Here is a 17801-nt window from a genome sequence, read left to right as displayed (position 1 = left end):
AATCGTTTTGCCAGGTCCTTTGTTCCGTACTCGACGCACCACTGGAACAACCTCGATTTGTCAACTCGCTCTTTAAACTACTATCAATTTCGAACTGTTCTCCTAAAAAACATACGACCTGTTAAGCTCAACTATTTTAGCCATGGCCCTCGCCTTTCCTGTGTTCACCTATTACGCCTTCGCATTGGCACCTGTAGTCTAAACCACAGTCTCTTTACTCGAGGATTGCTAAACAGCCCAGCATGTAACTGCGGGTGCCAACGCGAAACAGTACCACATTATTTACTCCACTGCCCTATGTACAATGCCCAACGCTCAACCCTCCTCGGCAAACTCTCCAGGCTCTTAGGACACACCCTTAACTTCCCATCATTATCGGACAACGCTAAAGTTTCCGTTTTACTCCGTGGTAGTCCTTCACATTCATCTGTTGTTAACTCCAATATTCTATTAGCAACCCAAAACTTCATCACTACAACTAAGCGTTTTTAAAACACAGTTGTCCTGGCATTTTTTGTAATGTGTCCAACTATTTCATCAGTGGGTGGGAAACTGGACTTGCGCTTATCCTTTCTTGTAATATTAAGTACAATGTATTATTTTCTGTCTGATGTGATTTTCCTTTGCTTTTCACTTGTACTTGATTTCTCTCTGTAAAATATGTATGTTTTTTTATGTAAGGGGTAGCGTCAAAATAAGTCTTGCACTTGAGTGCGCCCCCTTTTGTCACTCTGTATTTCTGTTTAAATGTTTGAATAAAAAAAAAAAAAAAAAAAACAATCAGCTCCGATGGCCCTGCGACGCGTGCGATATAGATTAGATGACGTTGACGCTGAACCGGAAGTAGGGATCATGGGTATGCGGACAGGCATCGTCATGCCGTGATCAGCGGTGACCGATTACGATGCAGGTGAATCGTAGGCAGGAAACATGACAACTTTTTATTACGTTATTATTAGCTTGCAGAGAGAGAATTCTGAGTCCCGTATCTTAGTAGCTGTTCCGCCTGAGACCGGAACCGGAAGTGGGAATGATGGGTATGTACAGGTGAGGTCAACCTGTCGAACAGGTGCTACAACATGATTGCACAGACGACATTTCTCACTATTGTGTCAGACGTCACCGTTACCAATCTGCAACGGTAAAGCGATCTGAAATTATCTTTTCTGTACTTCAGTTGTTTTGACAAGTTTGCATACGCAAGTTGAATTGGTCGATAAACCTCGTCGATAGTTATTTATTGATAGGACAGGGGAAAACTACACTAACAACGCCCACCCGGGGAGCGTGCAGGATCTGAACAGCGCCATACTTTGACGTGGGAAGAAACTGATAATACCCAACTGTTCACTGATCTGTGAGTGTGCGTGTCTGAAAACGAACCACCAAGACGTCTATAATCAGACCACCTGTAACTTTGTGCTGACAAAATGTCGCCGATCAAGGCCGCGCTGTTTTGGACTTTTACTTCCGTGTTGTTCGTGGACGCTATTTTTGCCAAGGACATGGGAGACGATGACGTTCCGTTTCCCCCGATCCTCCAACCGAGCGACTCTGACCTCCCAGTCGGCCATTTGTTACCGCTGGGCTACCAGAGAGAACCAGAAGGGCCCGTCAAGGAGTACACACAGCCACTGGCTCCGACAGAGTTCTGGGAACAGCATGCAAGGGACCCCTATGTACCGCTTGTGTACAGACAAGCGATCGCCAAGGCCCCTGCTGTCACCAACTGGCAGCGTGATGAGTACATCAGGGAGAAGTATGGAGACTTGGACGTCTTAATCGAGAAGAAGATCGAAGATCGTATGAATCCTGTCCGCCTGAGGATGCCCCTGAGCGAGTTCCTAGACAACTACCACGACAAGCAGTGGTACGTGGTGTCTTTGCTGCCCGACCCCATGAGAGCCGAAATGCAGGTACCTCGCTCGCTACTCTGTGGGAATTTTAAGGATAGCATCCTAGAGTCTAACCTGTGGTTATCGTCCGGTGGGACGAGGTCGGTTCTACACTATGACGCCGACCACAACCTCCACTGTCTGATATCTGGGCGGAAAGACTTCATCATGATCCCCAACAAGTACACAGATAAGCTGGACTTGGCAGACAACAAGAAAGCCGGATCCGGTTTCACTCACATGAATGTGGATAAAGTCGACCTCGTGAAAAATCCAGAAGTGTCAGAAGTTCCCTGGACCTGGGCCACCCTCCAACCCGGAGACTGTATCTTCATTCCTTCGCGTTATTTCCACCAAGTCAGGTCGTACGGGCGCAGCGTGGCCGCCACCATCATGTGGGACCCCTTCCCCGAGTTCAACTACTCAGACTGTGCCACAATAGACATCGACAAATACACGGCACTAAGTGACGCCAGGCTGCAGTGGACGTACAAGAAGGGAGACAAGGTCATCGACATGGGGTACATGAACGTGGAGATGATGAGGAACATCTTTCTACAGACTATGGAAGAGGAAAAAGTCGACAAGTTTACGCCTGAGACTCTCTCGCTCCTTTACGCCCACAACATGCTGGATGAAGAAGAAGACGAGGAGTTAGGAGAACGGACATGGAATATGTAAGAGAGGTATTTTCCAACATGGACAGGGATCAGAAGGGGTACGTAACGGCAGAAGAGCTGCGAGGGTTGGACATTGAAACGCTGAAACTTGTTGCACGCAGAGTAGAATCGGCGCACGGGCCTATTGGAGAGGACACGGGGCCACGCGATGAGCTGTGACACACACAAGGCAACAGCACGGCGATCAGTCATGAATTACATAATGTATCTAACCTTTTCTGCTCTACGAATACCTTATGCTGGTCATTTACATACAGATATACACACATACAAACGATACCCAAAACATAACCTTCTCGGCGAAGGTAATCACATGTAAACTGAAGCTGATTGGCTGCTGTGCACATGACTGATTGCTATGATATTCACTTTATGTAATAAAATCTGATTTATTTGCTCTCTTTGGGGCTTGGTTTGTTTCATTGTTCAATAAAGTCCGTAAATAAAGTCTATTTTAATGTCTACCAAAAATCGTGATATGTTGAATGTATCATCGTGTGTGTACATCGACTACGCTGGACGAACATCACCACAGTGCGTGTGAGCTGGTATATCTATTGTCCTATTACAACGCAATAGCAGTGGTCGCATTGGGGTTGATTACACTGCCGTATTGAGATCGTCAGAGAGCTGAAAGTCTGCCATTACAAACCACGCCAATCGTAAGTTTCTCCAGTCCCGGTTCAGTGATGATATATAGGTCAGGTCAAGAAGAATTCCCCCCCCCCTCCCGCCCCAAAGTAATCTCAATATGTGTCTATTCTAGTCACTCAGTTTTCCGTATGTGAAACATGGACGATAAAAATGGTTGTGGAAAGTCTCCTGTTGGCTTTTTCACCGAGATGAGGCGTCTAAGACTTAGAACCATCCGTGGATGATTGTAAACAGCGACACCTAGCCTGCAGTGTGGACAAGTGCCAGTCTGAATTGCCATGAGGAAGGTTACAGGCGGTCACCGAACGTCAGCAGTGATTGTATGTCTTGTTAATGAGGGCCTCCAAGGGCGGGGGGGTCCCGACAACGCTCTAAGTTAAATTCGGAGGGCCTGCTACGTATTACGATAAATTCAGGAAGCCTCTCTACGCTCTACGCTAATTTCGGAAGCTTCCCAATCCCAATGCATTATGGAGGACTGAAAACCTAGCGGCTGTACTTATGCGTCAACGTAACGTTAGTGACTTATGAGGTTTGGAGGTGACAATTATATCGTCTTGAATGTCAAAAGTGACAATGACAAGATCCGTTATATAGAACCAGTTTTTGATTATGCATATTGGGTAGCATTAGACGACACACATGCCATGCTTCACGGCAGTCGATGTTGTCTGCTTATGTTTTTTTTATTATAAATGTGTTGGAATTGACAGAAATAGCTCAACACCCCCGAATCAGTGATAGTCGGTTCTGACTATTGCTTAGAACTTGTTTGTATGATCTTAGCTTGACCTCTATGCACATTCCTAAAACTTCAGGGCACGTGAGTTGACAAAAGGGGGCGGGGTTTTCTTGTTGTTGTTGTTTTATCGTAGGAAAGATTCAGAATCTCTACTTTCTTCCGATGATACTTGAAACATCTCAATGGCTGCATCGAACATTGATGATAATGAGATTTTGTCTGTTTAAAAGTTTTTTAAGTGGCCAAAATACCTCTTCAAAAATAGAAGATACGTTCGTCCGTCACGTCATCCGCAAATATTGACATGACCTGTCCGATAACCCGATAACTGAAAAAAAGAGAGATTTAAACCTCCTTAGAAGCCCACAGCTGTGATACACACGTACATGTGACCTAGCATTACTACATCGTTGTCATTGAGGTCTAAGCACAGGATTTCACAAAGTTATGTGTTAAATGGACCGTAAAGTTTTATCAACTTTGGGAAGACCGACTCATCCAGAAATACTAAAATAGTCATTTGTATTCTTCTTGTTCAGAAAACGTCTCTTGATATTTTGCAGTCCACACCCGGTCAAAACGCTGGCCAAAATCCACCAAAAGATGAAAAGCAATTATGAATCTACGGTGTGCGATATCGAAATGTGATCCAGTTGTATTCCTCGAAAAAAGTACTGTGCGCATTACGCCGCAAGTCACACGATACGTTCCTCTTCTGATGCTTTTTAAATCTTACAGTTCGGGGGGGGGGGGGGGGGCGACTTCCTTTCCTATTGGTCAATGCACATGTGCACGGTGCAGTTAGGTTGTCTTGCCCGCTTTTGTGTAGTGTTTTGGTGCGGTTTGATCACACCAAGAAATAAATGATATACGAATGTCTTTCAAATTAGATATCCTTGTCTACAAAATAAAATTGCTACATATATCTAAAATATGTTGATGAAATTTGCCGATAAGCAGACTGTACAAATGGCAAGAAAGCTCCTATTTTCCAAATATTGCAGTGCCGTTGCCTTAAAGAGTCTCACTCCAAATAAATAGTCGAGAGGAGTTGCGGTGGGTAATATTGAACAAAAGCAGTTGTAAGCCACTAAAGATGCAAATAACACAAAAGCAAAGATGCACAACGATCAGTACAGATATTTCTACTCCCTATCTTATGCTAAGTTATTTGCGTAGATTAGATAAAGCTTGGCAAATGTTGAAGATTGAGAAGATAGTTGATATCGGTCCAAAATTGACCTTTGGATTGCGCATGTGCTCTCATGTCAGGTTATCTACGTAGATTAGTAAGTAGTCGACATGCCCATCTGGTGTACCAGATCATTGAAGGTAAGTAAATATCACACACATCACCCCATCTTATGACCTCCGTTTAATAGTGGTGAGGTTTTAAGGTCACCCTTTCTCCAAAGATCATGCGAGGGACGTTCCCAAGTTCGGCGACCTCACTCTGAATAAAGGAACATTACTGAAATCAAGGGGCATATTAAACTGTCCAGTAACTACATGTATAAAGCCCGACAACAATGTTAACCAAAATTTAAACCATTTCCGACAGGGTCTTGCAAATAATCTCCACTTGTGGCCATCTGTGCAAGATTGCCAGGCGGTCAATGCTCTTGTACAAGGTTTTGGGAACGACCTTATGTTATATACATGTATTATGACGAAGCGGGAGGATGGCGAAAAAGACTGCGGACATGACACTTTTTTGTGACTTGGAGCAAGGTTGGACAAGTTTGACTACGACTTACGAACACTTCATCAATTACATTTTACGCTTGATTCCGGGGAGCTGCAACGCATTACGCAGAATTAAAGCGGCCAATTTCGCTCTTCACAAAATACTCAAATTACGCTCTACATTGAATTGAAGTGGTCAGCTAAGCTTTACGTGGAATTAAAACGGTTGATTACGCTGTACGGAAAAGGGCTCCCATTAATGAATAAAGAACCTTGCCATCCAAACTTATTAGAACCATTTTCCTATCTCTCTAAACATCTGATATAAACCAGGGATTGAATTCCGCTACTAACTTGATCCTGTATACATCCTAAAAACCGTCGCCGGAGAGGTCTCGGACAATCTCGGACAACAGTCGGGCGACTTTTTTACCGTCGTCGCGTAAGGCGGGCTGGACATGACAGTTGAGATGGGTTGGCCATGATATGTACACCAGATGCATATGTTGGGGCCAGCCATCGCACTGGTCAGGACCCAGGTGTAAAAATGGGTACCCCACTTCGGCTGGGGAGGTAAAAGGTGATGGAAGGAGAGGGGTGGGCTCTGCCTTAGACACAGCAGATGATTAACAATACACTGCCCCTACGGCCTAAAAAAGGATAAGGGACTACCTAACGTTACCTGGCTGAAATGACTGGTATCTAAAGCTACCTGCATAGTAAATATCATGGAAATCCGTCGTTCCTTTACCAAAATACGAAGTAACGTTATCAAGACATTCCAATGATTCCATCCAGGCATTCTTGAGTTATGGTGTACACAGAAGGACACACACAGAAACGCTGTGCAAAACATAACCTTCTCGACGAAGGTAATTAAGTCTTTTGACAATTAAATAGAAGAACATTAGTCCGCTAACTGTTCTACGGAAATGCGCTAGCCTGGAATCCAAACCAATTCTACTTATAACGGCGCAACTCTGCTAGAAGAAAGGCATTTCTGATGGTGTACTGTACAGTATTACAGATCATTAGACATGTTAGAGAATCCGACCATCAGAAAACGTCACGACCTTCCGTCCCAACATCTGCTTGAAGATTTAGTGAAAACGTCATTCGTGCCACGCGTCCCACACATGCGCACTGAGGTAAACCATCATGGCGGCTTCCATACGAGAAAAACAGACAGGTGGGTCTAGAAAACAAGAAATTCGGCCCCGAAACTGATTTCTAAAAAGATTTCGAGCATTGTGATAAGAGCGAGATGTCTGTAAATATTTAGGATCGATTTCTAAGCAATTGTAAACTATTTTAACAAGAAGAAATGCCGTTGATTGTGGCTTGATGTGTAACGTTAACTTGCTTTCGATAATAATATGCTGTCTGTATTTTGTGAAAAATGTTGCGTATTCTACAAGACTATGACATCGGCATACAGCCGGGTAGGAATATCGTTAAGAAGGAAATTTATGGAACTGTCGGCACAGGTTGCCCTTTGTTCCACCCTGTACAGCTTCAAACTACTACAGTAAGACACAAGCCTCCGTGAAGTACTAGTAATTGGGCTGCCCCCCCCCCCCCCCCCCCCAAATGGAGGGGGGGTTGTCGACACAATTTTCTGCTTCAACCACCTTTGTCCCGGAATCCCGACTACTTCAACCCCCATAATCCTGAATCCCGACGACTTCAACCCCCTTTATACTAGAATCCCAATGACTTCGACCCCCTTTATCCTGGAATCCTGACTACTTCGACCCCCCTATATCCTAGAATCCTGTCCTTTGTCGTCAACCGGGGGCGGGTACATTTTTTTTTTGGAACGGCCCATAATGTTTGTTGTGGTATGAGCACACAGTATTTCGCCGCGACCCCCGGAGTCTGTGACGTAGGGGTAAGAAAATAGTGCGGCCGAAATGTTTGACCGTTTGTAAAAACCTCAAGGTGAGTGCCAGCGAGGCACGAACTTCACTAAATGGTAGTATAACAAGTCGGCTTTCAGATGGCATGAATAAAATTGTGAAGTTTTTCAATTCGGCGTATAAATGCGCGTGACCTTTGCAGCTGCTTGCCTGGCGAGTCGGCCTGCAGTTCCGTATGACCCCGCATGACCCCATTTAAAAGAGGGCGTCAAAACGTTAAAAAACCATAACTTTTTTTTGTTTTCAGTTATTTTGTGGCTTGTACCCTCGACTCCAACATATTCTTTTTTCGTGATTTTGTAGGGTACCCTACTCTCACCTCTCAAATAAACGTACCGGTACGTTTATTTTTTTTCGCCTATAGTTCCACCCGGTACGTTCTTATTCTAGACGGTACGTTTATTATTTTTTGAAAAATTGAGGCTTTGCAAACCAGGAATCCCTCTAAAATCGTAAGTTAAGGTTTATCTGCCCATATTTCCCCGGTATTTTTGCTCGTAATTCGCTATTTTTCGGCCTACCGGCGTTGATTTTCTCGCTGCTTTGACGGCCTTGTGAAAAGTATCCTGGCGGCACTCGTAACATATCGGTCGATATCGCTATGACGCTACAAAGTAAACTGGAAAAAAAGACGCGACATTGACATTTTAAAATACAATTTTCATATAAATAACTTTGATAGTCTCTGTTTATATCGTAAACCAAAGCACGCTGATCAAAAACGTGTGGAGTAGGGCGCACACCTGCACGGGGAATAATAATTTCCTGACCACTATATCCGTAGTATCGGCAGCGCGGCGGAAGAATTATTTGTTCGCAGAAGACATGTAACACGTTAAAACAACAATCATAACTTAACTTCCCTTGTAATATGTGTTTTGAGGCCACAAAATCTCTAAAACGGCAGAAATATGTCCGATATGATTCGGTAAACAACAGCGCGAAATCGCGAAACATGGCCGCCACTCTCAGGCATTGCGACAGTAAAACTAGCAGCATATTGCGTGGTGCGGATACCGATCTTTAAAATGATACCGTAAACGCATGGAAATATTATATTTTTTTGGGCAACGATAGACACACAAGGCCATATTTATTTTCAGAGGGTTCATTTTTTTAAATAATCGTAAGATTTTCCCAATTTAGGCGGTTCATCGCGGGTTTCTAGTGTCAACACGTAATGGGTAACTTCTTAGTATGTGCGGTCTGTGACGTTGAGCTACTTTTACAGTCGATCTCTGTTCAATATTGTGGGATTTACCGCGGGAACTCGAAATCCGAGCGTCTCACTTTGTTTTCGACGCTATGGAGCAAAAGTTTAGACATATTTCTTTTGTGGAAGGACTGTGTTCATATTTGTGTTTTTTTGTGGTTGATGTCTTTAGAAAATATGATCAGGTACATTTAACTTAAGTACTTTGTTATATGTCACTGATTGTCAGTCATAATAAAATGATATAACAATTTTCTTTGATCACTTGCTTCAAGTTCCAAGTAGAAAAAGCATGTATCATGTACATTTTCACTTGTTGAATTTGAAAGCACCGTGGCCCCCGGTTAGGGGTCATAGCGGGGAACCTATGCCCAATTTTTCAATATTACTATTATATTTTACGAAGAGGCGAGGAAGATCATCATGATTTGAACAAGCTATGGACAGTTATTCTGTTCAATATCTATATACTTAATAGGTATGGCATAATTGACTAAATATAAGTTACCTACCTGCTTATTATCTTATTTCCCTCTGACAGTGACAGTTGTACATGTATGGACACAGTTTACCTAGCCTCGACTGTCGATTTTTGAAATTTTCCGGGGGGTACTTTTATTCCGGGGGGTACTTATATTACATTTTGAAGATTTGTCCGGGGGGTACTTCTATTCCAGGGGGTACTTCTATTTGAGAGGTTAGAGTACTGTATTTTTTTCGGTGTCGATGTCAGTCACTTTGAGGTTCTTAACTATAGAAACCCCCATAGGCGAAAAACTGTGTTCTGCTACCTTGTGTGGCCTAAGGTGATACCCTCTTTATCAGGAATAGCAATGTCGTCAAAACCTTTTAACATTTTTATCTCCATTGTATAACGTTGTATTGTTTTGGGTCTGTCTGTCTGTTTGTGTTACCCGATTTTTGATGGGGTCCGTGTATTTACGAAAATACACCACCGAAATACAGAAAATTCACATGAAAATGGGGAAAATCATCATCATCATTATTACCCCCATATGGCCCCATCAGGGGCAAAGTAGGGAGGGGGGGAGTTGAGGTCCTGGGCTAAGGCGGGCAGGCCTCCAGCCAGGCATGGTAAGACTTCTTCTTCTTCTTCTGGTAGGAGCTGTCACAACCGTGCCAGGCAGGGCATTCCACCGGGGAATGGAATGGGGGAAATATGAATATTTGTATGTGTCTGTTCTAGCATTGATGGTTCGAAATTTGAGATGGTGGCTCCCCTGTGTGCGCCCCTGGGCTGGTTTAAGTTGACTGTCACAGTGTCAGTGTTTATATTAATATGATTGTTAACTAGTTTGTAGAAAAAGGTGAGGCGGGCGTTCCTCCTCCTTTTGGAGAGAAGGGGCCACTGTAGGTCGTTGAGCATTTGTGTCACACTGCTATAGTCCGCCGGAAGTCATTTAAGGGTCACACGGGTAGCCCTGTGCTGGAGGTCCTCCACCCCCTGTATCCCTTTTGTTTTGTTCGGGTCCCAGATGATGGCACTATATTCAAAGTAGTGCCGCAACAGCGCTTTGTACCAAGTGGCCTTGACCTTAGATGGACAGTGGGTCAAATTGCGCCGAATGGCCCCTAGGACCCCACCAGCTTTGTTAGTGGTTGATATGGTTGTCCCGCCACAAATAGTTGGACAGTTGTACTCCAACATAGGGGTGGGACTTAACACCGGTACTAGTAAGGGCTTCTCCACAGAGGGAGTACTGGGTTAGGGTGGGGTACCTTTTACAGGTGATATGGAGGATGTGACATTTAGAGGGGTTGAAAACATAAGCCAAAGATTTTGCCATTCTGTTAGCACATCGAGATTAGACTGTAAACCTTGAGCGTCAAAAGGCTTGCTGATAGTTTGATAAATCAAGCAAAAAATCGTCGGCAAATAATCGAACGTGTGAATCTACAGAGCTGGGGAGGTCGTTAATGTACAGTAGTAGAGACTGTAATTTGTGTAAATGCATATAAGTTTGTGAGGATTGATTTCGTGTTCAGGATGAAATGGAGTATTGTCGGTGGTTTTAAGTTCGTGACAGGGCTATAGTCACATATTGCTGCAGTAATGAAAACACTGGCGCCTTTACGTACAGCTTTGTTACATGTCCTCAAATTGTTTAACTGAAGTTAATAATTTTGTCGTTTTTTCTTTCTGTCAATCTTTCTGACTTCCCACCCCACCTCTCGGCCTCCACCTGTCATGATGCAGTCCAGCTGGGCTACTTCACTTTGTTGCACCATCTGGATGATTGCACGAAATAAGCTCACAAATGGGATGTGCAGTTATGCGACTTCTATTGTATACATGTACTGTATGTGTTAAATGAAGGACTGAATTATGAGAAATTCCATCTCTTATTTTGCCCATGGTCTCTTCTCTTCACAGCTGCGCTGAAGCGCATGTTGAATCTCAACCTGGAGCCTTCTAGAAGCTCAGCAGTTGAACCTGTTTGGAAGGTCTGTATGTCAAATTCTTAGGGCTGTGTTCATTACCTTCGCATTTTCAAAATTAAGCTTATGTTTTGTTTTTTCTATATGTATCATTGTTTCTTTCGCACCTCAGTTACTGTATATATTATTCCCGTATTGTTAGTGTTTCATACTTTGTCACATGTTTTCTTTCTTGTATTAAGTGAATTCGCTTGAATAAGCATGTTTGCTTGATTGCGGCATCACTATGTGTTTTTTTTATGTTGCAATAAAAACAAAAGAAAAACAACAAAATGGTCGTCAACCTTTTTCTCCAAAAGACATGTACTGTACCAAAAATTCATCACAATCCGTCCACAGTTCCCTGACTTATGCTGACCATTGTATGCGGACAAACAGACAAACCAAACGCAATACCTACGTTTTCATTATTTGTGACTCAGTTTGATATAAGTTTTACATTCAATCAGAAGGTATGAAGTTACTGGTATCTAGCTAAAGCATGTTGAAGGACATTTTCATCGCTGAATCCTGTGCTTGAATTTTGTTGTCATTTTCAGGTCCTTGTGTACGACCGTTTTGGCCAAGACATCATCTCCCCTATCCTGTCAGTACCAGAACTGAGGGATATGGGAGTCACCCTACACCTGTGAGTTGTATACCTTCAGTAATGTCAGGTTATATAGTAACGTTACAATGATCTATGATGAGGGCTGGAAATACTTTTTTGTTGCCTGCAATTGCAAAAAGTTGTCTTTAATTTTACCTACAAGTACAATATCAGGGCTCAAAATACATTTGGGAATAGGTGCACTGTGCGCTACTCTGAAGATTTATGGTCACAGAAAAAATGTTGGTGTGCACAACATAAAATAGATAAGAATGTCAGGAAAACCTGACTACAAACCTTCTTTCCTCTCATCAGAGCTTGGATCTGAAATTCTACTGCTAACTTCAAAATTTAAAAACCCACTCATCATTGAAAGTGTGGGACTATTTATTTTCCACTGCTTCAAAGAAGAAATGCATTAGTACCGTATATATAGAAACTTATTATAGACTAGCAATATAGTATGATCTTGTATCACATGTATGCCTTATGTTTCACTTTATGTTTGTACCTCGACATTGTTGCATGAATTTGCAATAAACTTCTTCAATATTCTTATAGGCCACCTGGCCACAATGTCCACTTGTCTTTGGCAGGTAGCCAAATTCCTTAGGACCCTTGGCTTGAGTGTCCACTATGGTCTATCTTGACTGTACTGTAAATATTGAAATGACACAGGTGATGATGAAAAGTTAGTAACATGCTTGAAAATGCTAATTGTGTGTAAAATTTTGGTCAACAGGACATGGAAATAATTTTTTTTTTAAACTGGATGTTGCTTTCTGATTTCAGACTTCTTCATTCCGATCGTGATCCCATCCCAGATGTTCCAGCTGTGTATTTTGTCATGCCATCAGAAGAGAATGTACAAAGGATATGTCAGGTACCACATGTTTGTCTGGTTATTCTTCTCAACGTGTAGCACATCAGTTTTGAATGTGTAACACACCAGTGTTGAAGCTATATGATACCAGATTGATTGGTATGATCTGGGATGGATGCTCTCTTGAGGACATACAGCTTACCTTCTTAGTAGCCAAAGGAATACAACCCCTACCAGTAATGTGTTTGCCTGACTGTGAGTGTGTGATCTTTGCTGTGGTTGTTGTTTTTCTTTGAATGTCTTGTAAATTTTTTCTATACGTTTGTACTTCTTGTTGTATTTGCTTTTAAAACGGTTTACTGATTCTGTATACATGTATGTATGTAAATAAAAGATGAGGATACAAATTTGGAACAGACTTCTGTCAAGTAACACAACAAGAAAGAATAGATAAGAAATACAAGGATCAAGTTAATCCTGATAACCCTTAACTGAATGTTGTCTCAGGATTTGCGGAACCAGCTGTACGAGTCATACTACCTGAACTTCATCTCTGCAGTGTCACGACAGCGTCTGGAAGACATGGCATCAGCAGCGCTTCAGGCTGGCACTGTTCCGCAAATATCCAAGGTAAGAATGTGAAACAGTCATGACCTCTGCCAAACAGTTACAAGCCACCGAGGTCTGGAATTTAACATTTCATCGCTTCATGTCAGGTAGCCATTATCCCCCCAATAGTACGTACAATCTGACCCTGGTTAAGCAGGGCTGATAGGAGGCATTTCTGTATGCCGCCCTGTAGCGATGCATAGAAGGATGGCCTAGACTTGCTCTCATTCAGCTGGCAGGACAATCATTCATGCAGCAGTAGCTGGAACATGCTCCCAGACAGTGTGGTCAGAGACAGCAGTGAAAGTGGCCTCCAAGCTTTTAAGACTTGTGCCCATCACCGTCTTCTCAAGAACACGTGGTAGCTGTGAACCACTGATTAGTCACTGAACTGGAGTACTATGTAGAGCTTTATAGCCTATGTTAGTGATTGTCTCTATTTGTGGCTACAGTGTATGTTAGGAATGTACATGTATATTGATTATCATTAGTGCATAGGCTTGGCCTACAAAAATCCATAAATGTTGTAAGAAAAGAGAGTCCTCTCAGCAGGTTATTTAGAGTTCTTTTAATGTATTGTACGTATGCTATACAGAATCAACTTTTATGCTATTAGCCTTGTCTTTTTGCAGGTGTTTGATCAGTACCTCAACTTTATTACCCTGGAAGATGATATGTTTACACTGAGGCACTCCCAAAACAGAGAGGCCATCTCGTACTATGGTAAGCACTCTTTCCAGTCATGTCAGATCTTTTTGCAGTCTGTGTTATTGAACACTGTGTACACTGCACCATCAAAAATCATTCTTCCCACTAAAATATTTCTGTCACAAGTAAGTATTTGAATTATGAGTTGATTGCTTGTATGTGATGTCACCGTGCAAATAGCATCTAGTTCAGAAACTCCATGATTTGCAGAAAATATCTTTTTAGGGAACGGTGTTTAATCTTACATGCGATTGCAAGACATTTCTTTTTACACTTGTCAAAAGTATGTTTTTCTTGAGCCACTTTGCCAGGTTCCGAAATGGTTGCATGTTCACTGAGTCATCACATACAGGCAATAAACTCATAATCTAATTTTGTGACAAAAGTATCCATGGAAGAGCGATTTTTGATGGTGCTATATTCAAAAACAGAAGAAGGGTGTCTACTGGGTGCAAATGTTTGTTGTTGATTGAATAATACTATTGTGAAATTGTTGTAGATCTATATTGGTGTCGTCATATCATCTTTTAAGTGCTTCTTAGTCCAACAAGTCATTTTAATCTTTTATGATTTTCAACTTCTTGTGTCAAAAACTGTAGCTTTCTATTTGTTGGGATGATTTTTTTCTTGTTTCAGCCATCAACAGAGGGGATGTGCAAGACTCAGAAATGGAAGCTTCAATGGATGCCATTGTGGACAGCCTGTTCTCAGTGTTTGTAACATTAGGTGTGTGTCTGTTTGGTTCATCTATAATGATACAGTTAAGCCTTCACATTTACATGTTTTTTGTCTAATATATTGTGTGATATTCTGGCTACATGTGCAGGATATGGTAACAGGAGGTGTCTTTATCAGTCGGTATGTTTGTTTATTTGTTTGTCCTGGTTTATGTCCGTACTTGGGAAGCCTGCCATTATGTAAGGCAGAAATGGTGCAATAGGATCTTTTGAGAACTGCATACAGTCAAACCTGCCTAGGCGACCACCTCTTCAACGCGACCACCTGGCCATGGCGACCGCTTTTTCTCGGTCCCGAAAATTTTCCCCATAGGCACAAGCATTAAGCTGCCTGCCCGAGGCGACCACCCGTCCAACGCGACCGCGACCGCCACGAATTGGGACCGCAAAGAGCACAATCCCTGCCCGTGGCGGCCGCCTCATTTCCAAGCGTGTGGTGACATCGGATCATTTTGCTGTCGGATTTCGCGGAAATGTTTTTAAGACCTTGACAGACAAAAATATAGAAAAGCATCGATTCCTCCATGAACTGTTTTAATAAAACGTTCCCACGATAAACATTGTAAATACAAATGTTTGTGAATACTTTAATATCGATGTTGTTGTGCCCAACGTAATCTTATAGTTTACCGCAAGCTCGGTTCAGTTTAAACTCAATTTTCAAAACGATTACGTAGTGCATGGCGTCAAAAAGTCAGATCTCACAGAAATCACTATCTATTTCTTGTATTTTCAACAAAAATGTGTATGTGTCTTACTAAATTCCGCCGAAAAATGACTTCCCGGCGGGCAAAACATTGGGCGAAACATGTTGTTTCTTGGTCCCCGACGCCATCTTGGTTTTGGCGCGGCCCAGATTGGCGTACCGCTGACCTTTGTAAAACGCGACGCTTCCGTGTATGAACATTTAGAATACTCTCGTTATTGATGAAAATTAATATTCTTATTTTCTTTTTATTTCCATGAGTCTCATAAACCTTTATGTATTTCATTGGGTGCTGTGCGTTCTGCTGCACTGCCTTAACTTTCGATGTGGTCGCACAGAGCTTGGCGGTGTGGCGCGGCGCGACGAAATCCCACCGTTCCGTTTTCATCTTCAGTTGTCAGATCAAAAACCTTTTGTCCCTTTTATCCAGCGGTCGGAGCCCCAAAAAAGGCTGGGGTCAGCAGGTCTTTTCAAGGGATCTATCGTAGGCCTTAAAACTTTGATTGTATGTGCGTATGTGTACTCAAACGTAACCTGTGAATACCACGGGAGGGCGCTGCGAGATCATCGAGGCAAACAACGATAACGGAAAATTTTGTAGGATCTTTTTGTCTATGAGAATTGAACATGGTGGGGTTCATGCTGTCTAAGATCACATAATTTTTCATCCATCTACGTAGTACACTGTATTTGAACATCTCGACCTGGAAACATGTTATGATTGGAATCCTGTTCATGGCGACCACCTGTCCATCGCGACCGTTTTTGCTCGGTCCCCCGGGTGGTCGCCATGGGCAGGTTTGACTGTATCTGGTTTTGCTCTGTTCTAATGTTATAGACATGCAGTAAGGGATGACTCATGACAGCATCTGGGCATTAGGGATACTCAATAGGACCTTGTTTTGAATGGTGTTTTATTGCAGCTGGTGTGTTGAAGCTTGTTTATTCATTATTGGGAAGAATGTGTCTGTTCCTTTCTGATTCCCCATATCATATGGAGTATATGTTTTCGATGTGTCTGTTAATATTAGTATCCATCTGAGAGTCCATAGTTATTTGAATAATTATGCTGTCAGTAGATTGACGTGAAGTGAGTGGGAAGATGACCCCAAAGGTCAGATTTGCCAGGGTTGCAGGAAATACAGTTCAAGAGTTGGTAGAACTAGTCCTTAATCAGATATGACAGATAGTCCATGGAACTGATGCAAGTGGCTACTAATTATCTCCATGAAAAATGGAGATATAGTTTTGGGTGTGTCTGTGTGTGTTTGTGTTTCCGCACTACTGTAGACAGCATAACTCCAGAACCTCTGGATGAATTTAGCTGATATTTGGTATGTGGGCGGGTGTTGTGAAGCCGAAGTTCAAGGTCGATTTTGGGCCCCCTGGTATATGACCTTGGTACTGCAGCAGAAATTCTGTTTTTGTAACTTTTGACCTGGACGTGCTATGGTCTTGATTTTTTGGGTGGCAGATAGCTTGTGATGTAAGGAGGAAGTGGTGTAGGTTTGGGCCCCCTAGCAGCTTGCTCTGGAACTGCAGGGGCATCATCGTGAAAATCTTCTAAGGAGAATAACTGAACAAAGGAACGACGGATTTCCGTGATATTTAGTACACAGGTAGCTTAGATAGGGATTTACACAATGAAGTGCAAATTATGCTAATTGGGACTTAATTTGCAAAGCTAATGAGGAAAATCTATATTTGCCGTGTCTTCCATTATCAGACTCAAATACATGTAATGTATGTAGTTTATGGAAAGTGGATCATCAACAGATACCAATTATGCAAATAAATTCCTAATTTGCATAATTAATGCAAAACACTATCTCATCTAATTGGAAAATTATAGGACTGTCAATATGATACTCAGTATGCAGGTAGCTTAGACAGAGATATACATAATGAAGTGCAAATTATGCTAATTGTGACGTAATTTGCATAGCTAATGAGGAAAATCTATATTTGCAGTGTTTTCCATTATCAGACTCAAATACATGTAACATATGTAGTTTATGGAAAGTGGATCATCAACAGATACCAATTATGCAAATGAATTCCTTATTTGCATAATTAATGCAAAAACACCACAATTCATCTAATTGGAAAATTATAGGACTGTCAATATTGCAACATGTGTAAGTTAGATAAAGATGTTTATGACCAAGCATATATTATGCAAATGTGTAAGTCATTTGCATGAATAGAATTGTTCATGGAGATATGAGGTTGTGGAACTCTTGTTCTTAGTATTGTTTTTGGTCTATGTTTCTGTGTTTTTACATATTTTCCATATGCTAGTTTCATATAGCATTATAAGCAAGCAAGCAAGAAATAATATAAGAAATTTAAAAAAAACTCTAGATTTGTCACGGAGGTG

At 42.1% G+C, this 17801-nt stretch overlaps 2 protein-coding genes across 2 annotated transcripts in view; both read left to right on the top strand.

The window, feature by feature from the left end:
* The first annotated feature begins 1430 nt into the window (after nucleotides 1-1430).
* Nucleotides 1431-2576, top strand: LOC136434114 (tRNA wybutosine-synthesizing protein 5-like). The gene has a single exon (XM_066426878.1). The coding sequence runs from the start codon at nucleotides 1431-1433 to the stop codon at nucleotides 2574-2576; it is 1146 nt and encodes a 381-aa protein (XP_066282975.1).
* Nucleotides 2577-6747: 4171 nt separating this feature from the next.
* Nucleotides 6748-17801, top strand: part of LOC136432257 (sec1 family domain-containing protein 1-like) — a 30568-nt gene continuing 19514 nt past the window's right edge. The window contains exons 1-7 of the mRNA XM_066423352.1: nucleotides 6748-6846; nucleotides 11185-11255; nucleotides 11789-11877; nucleotides 12631-12721; nucleotides 13169-13291; nucleotides 13903-13993; nucleotides 14615-14704. Of these exons, the coding sequence (XP_066279449.1) occupies nucleotides 6816-6846; nucleotides 11185-11255; nucleotides 11789-11877; nucleotides 12631-12721; nucleotides 13169-13291; nucleotides 13903-13993; nucleotides 14615-14704 (586 nt within the window). The 5' untranslated portion in view covers nucleotides 6748-6815. The remainder of the gene's footprint in view (nucleotides 6847-11184; nucleotides 11256-11788; nucleotides 11878-12630; nucleotides 12722-13168; nucleotides 13292-13902; nucleotides 13994-14614; nucleotides 14705-17801) is intronic.

The sequence above is a fragment of the Branchiostoma lanceolatum genome, chromosome 4 (genome assembly GCF_035083965.1).
Source record: "Branchiostoma lanceolatum isolate klBraLanc5 chromosome 4, klBraLanc5.hap2, whole genome shotgun sequence".
NCBI lineage: Eukaryota > Metazoa > Chordata > Leptocardii > Amphioxiformes > Branchiostomatidae > Branchiostoma > Branchiostoma lanceolatum.
The sequence above is the reverse complement of the archived record's forward strand: the minus strand, read 5'-3'. Positions and strand labels throughout refer to the sequence as shown.

Excerpts from the sequence above, each read along its gene's own strand:
- LOC136434114 (XM_066426878.1), top strand. The coding sequence starts at position 1,431 with ATGTCGCCGATCAAGGCCGCGCTGTTTTGGACTTTTACTTCCGTGTTG.